The sequence below is a fragment of the Musca domestica genome, unplaced genomic scaffold (assembly GCF_030504385.1).
Source record: "Musca domestica strain aabys unplaced genomic scaffold, Musca_domestica.polishedcontigs.V.1.1 13, whole genome shotgun sequence".
NCBI lineage: Eukaryota > Metazoa > Arthropoda > Insecta > Diptera > Muscidae > Musca > Musca domestica.
The window spans coordinates 3,622,428-3,635,652 of record NW_026712172.1 but is presented as its reverse complement, the minus strand read 5'-3'; the positions used below and the strand labels follow the sequence as shown (position 1 = coordinate 3,635,652).

At 38.4% G+C, this 13,225-nt stretch overlaps 1 protein-coding gene across 3 annotated transcripts in view; it reads left to right on the top strand.

Annotated features, from left to right (window-relative positions):
- Positions 1 to 13,005, top strand: part of LOC101888456 (asparagine synthetase domain-containing protein CG17486) — a 65,587-nt gene extending 52,582 nt beyond the window's left edge. Inside the window, exons 4-6 of one of the 3 annotated variants that reach the window (XM_059118504.1) lie at positions 2,296 to 2,678; positions 2,738 to 2,921; positions 3,000 to 3,631. In XM_059118504.1, coding sequence (XP_058974487.1) covers positions 2,296 to 2,678; positions 2,738 to 2,921; positions 3,000 to 3,428 — 996 coding nt within the window. In that variant the 3' untranslated portion in view covers positions 3,429 to 3,631. Of the gene's footprint in view, positions 1 to 2,268; positions 2,679 to 2,737; positions 2,922 to 2,999; positions 3,632 to 12,488; positions 12,578 to 12,655 lie in introns of those variants that run through there. The other 2 variants (XM_059118503.1, XM_059118506.1) reach the window with 2 other exon arrangements.
- The last annotated feature ends 220 nt before the right edge of the window (positions 13,006 to 13,225 follow it).

Sequence of the window (13,225 nt, the reverse complement as noted above, 5' to 3'; positions counted from 1 at the left end):
ACAATGCTCTAGCCGTACTAACGTTCAATACCTTTAGGACGAAATGGGCTTTAGTTATCTGTTGTTTTGACCGCAATAGGCGGTTTGGCAGAAACAACCTCTACATCTGTTAATATCTGGATACTAAGTTCGCATTCCTTACAAATGCATTTATTTCTTTATGTAGATTGATTGTATATACTTGGATCAATTAAATAAATAGATTGCATATACTTGAACATGTTTTTGTTAATGAGTTTGTATTTAGATTCCGCGGCAATATTATCCTTTCGAAAGAGTAATGTTGTACATTTTTTTTGAAAAATACTGCAAGCTCAGGTAAAGGTGCAGATTTTTAACATTCATAACTGTAGCATATGCACATCGTCGCTGTGGCGCCTACATGTACAACAGTAAGTAAAACGAATTTTTGATGTTCTACTTTTTTCAAAAGTTTCACAAAGTCAGGTAAAAAATAAACAAAAAAGTAAAATTGTAAAAAATGTGTATTATTAGAGTCTTTAACAAACTGTATGACATACACAGCATCGTTGTATGTCCATGCATATAAAACGGTAACAAAAAATCGCAATGTCTATAGCGTACGAAAATAGACTTTACCAAACGTTTGCAATCGTTTTGTTCCGTATTTTCTTAAAGAACGAAGCGAAACACAACCGATATAAAGATAACAGAATTTCTTTTGTATTTTGTTCTGTTTGTGTAGATGAGTTGAAACAAAAACCAAACTGAAATGTACTCTGCTGGATGACGCAACATTGGAAACGAAACAGTACAAAACTCATTGCAAACGTTTCCCTGTATATTAACTGATTACAAAAAATTAAAAACTAATATTAATTTAAATTTATGTCTTTTTATTTATTACGTCCATAATACAATGGAAAGAGAGTAAAAAAACAATATTTACAATGACGACTCTAAATATGCAGTCATCATTCCGGCGATTCGTTCGCAAATGATACAGCTCGGCAAACTACAAAATAATGAAAATAATTTTAAAGTTTGTGACTTCGCGTGAGACGTACGTTATTTGGTTCGTTTGTTTTCGTTCGCTGATTTCTACATGGGAAAATTCAATAAATTAAAAAGTGCTAAACGAAACGGGACGGGTACCAAAGTATATATAGGTTGAAAGAGAACCCTCTCAGCTATATTTCTGCCAAAATATTGTCTCATATTTTTCCATAAAACCTTAAGTCCACTAGAGTTTGTATTTCTTAACATTTTAGTACTTGAGGAAAAATAAAATATCTTCATCTTAAAAGCAACATGCAGAATTGGGAGAATTTTTGTTTTTTAGGAGCACGTCATGTCGCCACTTGCCAATAGTTTGATCTTATATTTTGGTTCCTTTACTTTCTGTATGATTTTAAGTTGACAAAGTCTGTGTGTCGAAAAATGCAAAGTTCACACAATTTGTCTTGTTTACCTTCCTTTAAATCTCAACAAACATTATGCAGTATTTTTTGTTTCTGTCTACTGAAATCATGATAGACCTTAAATTATATACATTATTGATCAGCGTAAAATTCTACGTCGATTTAGCGATGAACGAATTAAGATAGAAGGCTAAAATTTTGCACACATGTGTATTTTGGCAGTACAGTACAAATGGTGTATATCGGTCCACTCAATATTCGGTATTTTGATGATTTTAGCGACACTATAGATCGGAATTATTTTAAATTTCGTTTTGGAAGATCCTTATGGGTACCTCAACCTATTACAAAAATTGCGTATGCAGGTCCACATCTTCGTATAACCCACATACAACAATACCTCCCTTTTTCGGTATTTTGATGATATTAGTGACATTACTCAACGGAATTGTTTCAAATTGTGTATTTAAAATTCGTAATGGGTATTACAGCCTATAAGAGAAAATTGTCTCCGTATATCCCACATATAAAAGTTTTCATTTAAACGGTATTTTTCGAATATTTTTTTTTTTTTTTTCAATTTTTAAAGTTCCTTACTTGCAGTTTATTAAGAGCTCGGCCCGGGCGGACATGGGTGCTTTTTTACTTGTTCAGTTTGCAAAACTTATCGTGTTGAAATATTTTGTAAATGTCATCCATCCACTATAATTTTGAGTCCACCCGCTGTGGCCACAATTTATGAGTTCCTCATTATGGGTGGTATAAAGAGTTCGGCAAATCCGAACATAACACTGATTTTCTTTACTTCAAAATCCCTTCCATTGAATTAATAAAAATCCTGTTTTATCATCTTTAAAATACATTAATTTGTTTATATTTTCTTCAGTTTTCGTTCAATTTTTATAATATACAGGTAGAAAAAAATTCAACAGCTAGAGAGATATATGAAACCTTGTTAAAAAATTGTGAAGTGCTGGAAGCAATAGATGAGTTTACTCAACTGCTGGAGTATTCTGTGGAACAACGAGTGACGAAAACGACGAGTTTCTGTGCAATATGTCATCATCACAAAAGCCTGAGTTGCAACCACTCCAAAATTGCTATACTTTTTTCAGGAGGAATTGATTGTACAATTTTAGCAATTCTGACTAACAAATTTGTTAAAACTACGGATCCAATCGATCTTATCAATGTTTCCTTTGAAGCATTAAACGCACCAATTGCGAATTGGAGCGTGCCTGATAGACAATCAGCTATAAAATCCTTTGAATCATTGAAGAAATTATGTCCTCATCGGTATGTTTTTTTTAATATTTAATATTTTTGCACTCAACCAAACTTTTTTAATAAGCAAGAAAGTGGAACTTTATTGAAGTGAATGTTACCAGAAAGGAGTTGTATACTAGACTTTCCAACCATATCAAACATTTAATATACCCTCTTAACACAGTATTGGATGAATCAATTGGTTGTGCGTTCTGGTTCGCCGCTCAAGGAAAGGGTGTAGTAAGCGGAGAAACATTTGAATCTACAGCAAAAGTGAGTATAACAATAAAATTGATACGGAATCAATAAATGAATAAAACTCCACTGTAACTTCATTTCTGTTTGATGAAGGTTGTTTTAGTTGGAAGCGGTGCTGATGAATTATTTGGAGGATATGTTAGACATAAAAATGCATATAATCGGTGCATTGGTTCACATGATGAAAAAGAAACATCCCTACTTATGGAATTGGAAAAAGATTGGCTGAGAATTCCGACGCGCAATTTGGCGAGAGACGACAGGGTTATATCAGACAGCGGCAGAACACCGAGGGCCCCTTTTATAGAAGAAAATGTTGTGAAATTCGTTCGAAGCCTAAAACCGTCTCAGAGATGTTGTTTCCTATACGAGGATGGTGTGGGCGATAAATTGTTTTTGCGATTGTTGGGCTATAGAATGGGACTAAAAGACACCGCATTTCTGAAAAAAAGAGCTATTCAGTTCGGTTCGAAAATTGCAAACAAAAAGGACAGCGCAAACGATCGTTCAAAGTATTTGTAATCCTATCTTATGTATTTTATTCAAATGGTGTAAAAACAATGTAAAAACATGACTGACTTCCAACAAGCCCTTTTCTTTGAAACGTTGTGTAATTTAGACGAACAATGAAGTCACAATTTAATTTAAGTGTTACGATCAACATTAACATATAGCAATAGTATGCAAAAAAATAAATAAAAAAGTACAACAGTAAGTAAAACGAATTTTTGATGTTCTACTTTTTTCAAAAGTTCCACAAAGTCAGGTAAAAAATAAATAAAAAAAGTAAAAGTAAAAGTGATAAATTATAATTGTAAAAAGTATGTATTATTAGAGTCTTTAACATTCCTAACTGTATAACATACACAGCATCGTTTTATGTCCATGCAGATAAAACGGTAAGAAAAAATCGCACATGTCTACCAGCGTAGACGGCCCGTAGTTTTTGTCTATTATGCATATTTGTCAAAGCATTATTATTCACAGATATGACTGATATAAGTGTTCACGTACTGCTCGATTAAAAGTGTTTTAAAAATGTTTTAACATACCTGTACACATATTTAAGCCGTGGGCTTCAATATTTAAACCTTGGACTTCAAATGTGTGGATGTGCTATTCAAATCTTTTAAAAAGTATATATCAATCGTATCCCGATGTAAGGGATCAAATTAATTTTAGTGTAGTAAAAATCGTAGCAAAATTTTCCAGTCAAATGAGCAGTAATTTGGAATTTACTGTATTTTGTACACCTCATAATTTAGGGCTGAATGATTTAAGAATAGTCAAAGTTAATTACTTTTTTAAACCAATTAGCACCTCAGATTGTGCATTAGAGCCGTCATCAGTCCCCCTGACCATGTCGGTCTGTTTGTCCGCCAAAAGGTGGACTTGAGGGGGTTCTATTATATGGAGAAAATTCTATAATTTGTAAATATATTGAAATTTTTGTGTAAGATTTCCACCACCAATATACATTTTTAGCCAAATCCTTTGAAATATGGTAAAATCAGAAGGGACCTTTATATGGGCACTACTCCGAAACATCGACCTACATTGAAAACTTTCTTCTACCCCTTATAATCCAATATGACAAATAAAGGCCAAATCAAAAATATAGCTATTTTACACCCATTACCGAAAGATGGGAATTTATTTTATTTGCCATTTAAATTGTAAGTTGGAGACCCCATAAAATCCATATTTTTTCATCAGATAGTATAACTCAATGGCGATTTAACAAATATTCGGTCCCGTGCTACTTTCTCATATTTGTAATTTGTTCATGTTTTCACAATTCATTTCATATAGATGTACATCTCAAATCTACGTTCCCAACCAATATTCTATTGGGGGTTACAAATTCAATGCAATACAAGATGTGATAGTGGACTTGGGGATACTCCAATGTGGGGACTTTACTTCCCTACCCCAAGGTAGCATATATACAATTTTTTAGCCAAATCAATTGATGAATGTGGTCAAGACCCTACTCTGAAAATTTCAAATTTTATGCGAAGAGGTTCTCTACCTCCTTAGAAACAAAGATGCCAAATAAGGGCCAAAAAACAATGAAAAAAGTTGCCAAGACCCCAAAAATAGCTTAAATCATACGATGGTTATATAAATATGAAATCGGGTTGTACACTTATCCGTGAGTTATGATCGATATTCTGACCTGCAGAAAAAAAAGATACCTTAGTCTTGATGTTTTTTTGGTGAAAAATTGTATATAGTGAAAAATTATTCTTTATTTTGTTCCCAAAAAATCTACTGAATTCAATATGATAATACAAATTGAAAAAAATTGACAAAAGAAGAATAACAAATTGAAAAAATCTTCAACTTGTTCGCTGTTTTTTTACAACAAATGTTTAAAGATCCTTACAAAGCTTGTCAATAGAATGTACTATTATTTTAAAATTCGATTCCATTGAATTTTTTTCGATTTTTTTCCCGATTTGAGAATTTTTGCAATGAGATCTCTTTTTTCGTGATTTTTAGCGATTTTGAAAAAGTAATTACCTATTTACTTTTTTGTGACCGTGTTAAATTATTTCGATATCATCTATTCCGTTTCGCCACCACATAATTCGGTACTACACTTCCATGTAACCGACATCAATTTCAGTTCTAAAGAAATCAAGTCAATTAAATAAATTGTTATTAATATTCGAATTCAAAAATTAAATTATAAAAAACATTACAAATGTACATTAGAAAAAAGTAAGTCAAAATGAAAAAAAACATGCAAAATAAAACATTACTATTGTACATTCCAAAAGTCAAAATGAAACTGTTGAAAACAGGTCCACATCTTCGTATAACCCACATACAACAATACCTCCCTTTTTCGGTATTTTGATGATATTAGTTGTTGTTGTTGTAGCAGTAGTACATGTGTGTGTTTGTGTACTGCTAATCTGGTTCCAGCTCCAGGTTTAGAAATTCGGCTACTTTAACGGGCTGTAGCCAGAGATCCTCTGGAGTGAGTTGGGTAGGTTTGGCTGAGCAATTAAAAAGGTGTAGTGTATTGTGCGGGCCTGTATCGCACGCCGGGCAGGCGTCACGCACATCTTCATCAATTCGTGCCCAATACGAATTGAGGCGACTACACCATCCTGAACGTAATTGCGCCAAAACTACCCTGGTTTGTCTAGGCAGCTGACGTTCTTCGGCTGCAATGGATGGGGGGGTGGACTCCGAGGACGGCATTCACTTTATAACTGCTAATAGCATCCGCGACTGCATCGGTGTGAATGCCACTCAGACCTGCCTGATAGGCTTCTTGATCTAGAGGCTCTCTCTTGTAGCGCTGGACCTCCCTCTCTAGATCATGTATGTCCTTCCTGACACGCCTGGGTGGGGGAGAGTTATCCACCATATGATGGTTGGGATGACTCTCACGGTAACACCCAAGCAGGTACTGCAACGAAAGCATATGATTATGCTGACGTAAGGGAAGGACTTTCGCCTCCTCATGTAGATGGTCCACTGGTGTCATGAGGAGGCACCCTGTCGCAGTTCTCAGGGCAGCGTTCTGGCAGGTCTGGATATTCTTCCACTGCGTAGCACTAGTATTCGCAGACCACACTGGAGCCGCATAGTTGACCACAGACCGACCTATCGCGTTATAAGAGGTCAACAAGGTTTCTTTGTCCGCACCCCTTGTTCCTACTTTTCATCTTGTCGCAGATAGCTGTGGCTTGCGCGGACGACTTGAACATGCTGTCGAACGTTACTCCAAGAATCTTGGGGTAGTTCGTGGTCGGTATTAGATTCCCCTCGACCTGAACATTCAGCTGTGTTCTCATCTCCGCAGACCATGTGGTAAAGAGTGTGGCCGTTAATTTCGTGACGGATATTTTCATATTCCTCGCGTGGAAGTATGCGGCAAGCTCCGCGAGATAGGAGTTCAACCTTTCGCATATGTCATCGACCACTGGACCCGACGCCATGATCGTACAATCATCCGCATACGTTACGATCTCAATGCCGTCTGGAGGGCGAGGAATTCCGGAAAGGTAGAGGTTAAACAGTTCCGGAGATATCACCCCGCCTTGGGGAACTCCCTGTTTCACTCTACGGGCTTTGGACTTCTTGTTCCGGAATTCCACGTACGACTGGCGTCCACACATATAGTTGATTATCCAACGTTTCAAACTTGGCCGGAGGGTATTTCTCTGTACGACCTCAAACAGTGTGGCATGATTGACCGTATCAAATGCCTTTGATAGGTCAAGGGCTACCAACACTGTTCTGTCACACGGCCTGTTCTGGTTCAGTCCTCTACTAATATGTGTGGAAATGGCGTGTAATGCTGTTGTGGACGGAATCCATGCTGGTGGTTGGCAACTGTATAGCTTCCTCTAATGCTGGGGAGGAGTAAAGCCTCAAGAGTCTTTGCTACTGGCGACAAAAGCGAAATCGGCCTGTACGATTCGCCTTTACTGGCATCCTTGCCTGGCTTCAGTAGCGGGACCACCCGGCCCATTTTCCAGGTTTCGGGCACTATGTGGGTGGCTAGCGACAAATTGAAAACTTTCGTTAAGTACTCGACTCCCGGCGTATCCAGCTGCTTCAACATTACCATTGAGATTCCGCCCGGGCCCAACGCTTTGGACGACTTAGCGTTACGGATGACATTTGCAACATCACGGTGACTGATCCGCGCACCTCTTCGTATCAGTCACCGTTACGTCGTTAAAAGTGACTGAGGTCCTATCATCCTTTTTTCCAGGGTTCGAGAGCGACTTAACCGTTACCCACAGCTTACTCATATCGGTTCCAATGTTGCAGCACTTCAGATGGTCTAGCCACTTTTTCCTCTTATGCTCCTGTACCAACCGGTTGACTTCCACTGTCAAATCACTGATTCTAGGATCAGTAGGGTTGGTACGACGGTGATCATCACGCTCGTTTGCTAATCCCGCTGCCTCTGCTGGGAAGTTTGGTCTTATCTCGGGTATTCGACCAGCAGGTATATAGCGAGCGGCTGCAGCTCTTATGATGTTTCGGAAAATCCTCAGAAGGGTTGGGCAGTTCTCTGAAGCGGCGGTTGGTGAATTCTCTGAACTCTGGCCAGTGAGCTTTCCCATGGTTAAGGAAAGTGCGGCGTTCAGATGTTATGAAATCGGGCGACCTGCTTATGGAGACGATTATCGGGAGATGGTCTGAGCCAAGAGAAATGACGGGTTGCCAAGTCACGTCATTTATCAGACCGGGTGACACTATGGTTAAGTCTGGCGAACTGTGACACTCTCCTCTTATTCGGGTGGGGGCATCCTCGTTAACCGTGCAGAATGTGGAGCAGTCAATCTGCTCTGCCAGCACTGATCCCCTCTGGTCATTACCTAGGACGGAATGCCACAACTCATGGTGGGCATTAAAATCCCCTAGTACCAGGCGGTTATTGCCTACCAATAATGGGCTAATATCAGGCAAATAACGCGGTTCACAGCTATTAATCGGCGGGATATACACATTAAGCACCTCTACCTCGGCAGTTCCACACTTGACTGCTACCCCCATACATTCCATGTATGGGTAATGTGACCATTTATATTTTTCGTCAGAGCGGGACGCCTGCGGAATTTTGTAAAAAAAAATTATGCATTTAAAAACAAATTTTATTCAAAAACGGAGAGAATACGTATAAATCTAATTTATGAAATTAATCTTATGTCTAAGTATTTGTTTTATATTTGTCAGCAGAGCAAATTAGTTTTAAAATATCGGGTCTAGTTTTCAAGTAGGAATGGAGCTGATTACATTGTTTGTTGATGTTAGTCTTAGTAATTAAAATAGCTTTTAAAACTATCACACTTAACTGCGATTTTTCACTTGTCCATATTTTATTCATTAGGGAAAAAACTCTTTCGACAGGTGCGTTACTTCCAGGCATACATAAAACATACTCAATAATTGTGCGAAAGTTTGGGCAGTTGAGATTATTAGCACGGAAGTGTTTAAACAGCTCCACCCAACGGTCTTCAGTAGCAACATTTTCATCGTTCCAGCTTTGATTTTTTCAACTGTGACGTAACTGGAAATAAGCGAACACCTCCGTATCTTGGCTACTGCTAAGAAATCTTTGTGTGATCAGCAAATCCGTCACATTCTGTACGTCTTCCCAAGTAGGGACTTTTCTCAAATTTGACCATTCAAATACTGCTAGTTGTGCATTGAACTGGCACCACTGTTCCAAGTATTCTTTACTTGTCTTATAAAAATCCGCTACCGCAGTTTTCACATTCTGCTCATCAACAGCAACGTCATTTTTTTGTAATTTTACCAGTAGATTGCGGACGGAATGAGGAAGGAAAATCGAATTCTCTTTAAGTTCTAAGTTATCTCGGAGACGATTAATTTCATTCGCAGACTCTATTGCGGACACGTTTTGTCCCTCGATTTTCAACACGGCTTGATGAAAAATCGCTGTCTGTGCGTGCAAAAAATATAACCACAATTCAGAGCTGGGATTTTCGAAAAACGTTTTTAAAATAGTAGGGCATTTATCTATGCTCAGAAAATAGGTTTTAAAGGCTGAAACATTTTTAAAATTCTCTCAAGCGCCGGCATTAAAGCAAGCCACCTTGTTTTACTGTAGCCCAACAGTTTCTGATACTCTGTGTCGGTGGAATCACAGAACTCTTTCAGAACTTCTACCGAATGCTGTAGATGTAGAAGAATGAATAAATTTTCACAATGATGCATTCGAAGTCAACAGGGAGACAATCTGCGGCTGTTTTGATAGCATTATGAATTATATGGGCTCCACACCCAATCCCAATGAGCTGCCTTCCGACGGATACGTTCAATTTCGCGTAAACATTATTTATCCCTTTTCTATTCTTTCCTCCGAAATTGCAGTTTGTATTGTCTGCCCAAAATGCCACAATTTTCTTATTCAAATCATTGCAAGATAATACTTCTTTCAAATAATCCACAATTATATCAGATGATTCGCCTGGCTGCTTTTGAAACTCTAAAATCCTGACTCTTACGCCTTCATATGGTACAAAATAGCGAACTAAAACAGGGAATAATTTTATTGAGCCATGATTGGAAGCATCGGTTAATAAAGATATGCAGTGGGCTTCGTGAAGGTGTTCTTTCAATTCGTCCTTGTGATTTTGTACGGGCACATCTAAATTTTTGCTCAAAACATGTTTGTATTAGATTTGAAGTACAGTCATTCGAACGAAAACTGTGGTTTTCTTGCACTGTGTGGTACGCCCACGCACCCTCCACTGCAGCTATATCCAAGTCTTTGGAAGTCGCCAAATTTGTTCTTTTAAAAAAAGAAAGCATTGACGAGCTTGAAGCGGCAGCTTGATCAGAAAGCTTGTGTTTTTCCGATTTTAAATGCTTCTCAATATCACTGGCACCACCATGTCCAACACTAAAATCAGTACGACATTTTTCACACGCAACGTCTGATTCACCACTTCTTTGTTTTATAAATGGATACTTATTTTGCAAAGAAATGTTAAAAATACACTAGCGTTTAGGCATTATTGTAATGTTACAATCACTAACATTGAAAATAAATTGTTTGACTTTGCTCGCCTTCTCCGACTCCGCGATGAAAAGATACCAGAACAATTTAGAGCGTCTATGCTTGGGGTACTGACAGAGTGACAGAAACTTTTTCTGTTTTTATAAGCATTTTTAATTTGGTGATTTCCCTTGTTATGCTGGAGTTAATGTCAACGCCGTCGACGACGCCGAAAAAGTTGAAACAGATTGAACTTTTTCGGCGTCGAATTTCTTACGGCGTTAAGATTAACTGCTCTCATAAAATTTCATACGATTCAATTTTTTTGACATTTGACGCCGTCGACGACGTCGACATTAACTCCAGCATTAGCATTACAAAATCTTTCGAGTTAATTTTAATGTTAATGTTGCTTGAAAAAAACTATGCAAATAAATTATATGTTCACGGGGAAAAAATAACTCATGTATTTTTCATCAATATCAATATCCAGTATTTTCGAAAGCGGGACATTTTTGCTCTCGCTGGGGACAGCGGGACAGATAACCTCAAAGCGGGACTGTCCCGCCCAAAGCGGGACGTATGCTCACGTTATGTATGGGTCACTAGAGACTAGCTCAAGCGAGATAGGTCTGTACTGAACAGAATGGTGTAACAGGAACGCTAATCCCCCACCTCCACTTCTGGTGCGATCCTTCCTTAGTACGTTGTAACCATAACAACGTTGTAGGCTGCAGTTTTCATTCAGTTTGGTTTCCTGCACCGCTGCGATCTTAATATTCCTCCGACTCATAAATGCCACTATCTCATCTATTTTGCCTCGAAGTCCGTTGCAATTGAATTGCAAGAATGATGCACAATCCGGAGTTGAAACAGGAACATGTGGCGTTAGGTGCTGCGGTGTTGGTTGCTGTTCTGGAGACTGCGGTGGAGTGCCATACTCCGACGACGTCTCTGACGATGACGACGAAGAAGAGGACTCGCTGGGGACTACGTTACTGCAGCAAGTCGCAACATAATCCCTTTCGCTGTAGTCTCGTAAACGCCTTAATCCGGAACAGTTCTTGAAGTGCACCCACTCTCTGCATCCATTACATCGCACCGAGACAGATCTGTGGTGGATGACGTTCTGACAAACCGAGCAGAACCAAGGTCCGGGGTTTTCCTCAATCCCGGCACCGTCCAATAAAATCCGGAGCAAGCATTCCGGGATATGCTGCTCCCAATGCAGAAAAGTAAACAAACACAAACATGTACATACTGGGTTGGCAGCCGCTGGCCGAAACTGGAACCTTGTTGTTTCGGGTCAATCCGGTGTCGTAGAACCCGCTGCCGTGGGATTGTATTATTGTATTGTATGATATTAGTGACATTACTCAACGGAATTGTTTCAAATTGTGTATTTAAAATTCGTAATGGGTATTACAGCCTATAAGAGAAAATTGTCTCCGTATATCCCCCATATAAAGGTTTTCATTTAAACGGTATTTTTCGAATATTTTTTTTTTAATTTCCTAACTTGGAGTTTATTAAGAGCTCGGCCCGGGTGGACATGGGTGCTTTTTATACTCTCCACCATACTATGGAGGGTATATTAACTTTGTCATTCCGTTTGTAACTCATCGAAATGATGGTTCCCTACCCCAAGGTAGCATATATACAATTTTTAGCGAAATCAATTGATGAATGTGGTCAAGACCCTACTCTGAAAATTTAAAATTTTATGCGAAGAGGTTCTCTACCTCCTTAGAAACAAAGATGCCAAATAAGGGCCAAAAAACAAAGGGTATTTTGATGACTTTAGCTACATTATTCACCGTTTATTTCATGTTTCGAATTTGAATATGGTAATGGCTTATGAAAAGCAATGCCTATGAAGGTCCACAAAAAAATTCCAAATTAGTTCCAAATGGTGGAGGGTATTCAACTTGTATTTTAACTTGCTTTAATATTTTTGCACTAAACAAAACTTTTTTAATAAGCAAGAAAGTGGAACTTTATTGAAGTGAATGTTACCAGAAAGGAGTTGCATACTAAACTTTCTAACCATATCAAACATTTATTATACCCTCTTAACACAGTATTGGACGAATCAATTGGTTGTGCGTTCTGGTTCGCCGCTCAAGGAAAGGGTGTAGTAAGCGGAGAAACATTTGATTCTACAGCAGAAGTGAGTATAACAATAAAATTGATAGAGAATCAATAAATGAATAAAACTACACCGTAACTTCATTTCTGTTTGATGAAGGTTGTTTTAGTTGGAAGCGGTGCTGATGAATTATTTGGAGGATATGTTACACATAAAAATGCATATAATCGGTGCATTGGTTCACATGATGAAAAAGAAACATCCCTACTTATGGAATTGAAAAATATTGGCTGAGAATTCCGACGCGCAATTTGGCGAGAGACGACAGGGTTATATCAGACAGCGGCAGAACACCGAGGGCCCCCTTTATAGAAGAAAATGTTGTGAAATTCGTTCGAAGCCTAAACCGTATCAGCCTTGTTTCCTATACGAGGATGGTGTGTGTTTTTGCCATTTAGTTTTGTCAATACATCATCCACCACAGAAATATATCGATGTTATGTAACGTATGCAGAGAATGGGTGCCTTTTTTAATTGTTCCGGATTAACCCGGTTGCGAGACTACACCGAAATGAATTATGTTGCGACGTGCTGCAAGAAAGTAGTCCCCAGCAAGATCACGTCCGAGTCGTCGCCGGAATAAGGAACTTAACAGCAGTCTCCAGAAGGGCAACCCTTGCCATTGCATCTAATGACACATTTTGCTCTTCCAGTTCTGACTCCGAAGTA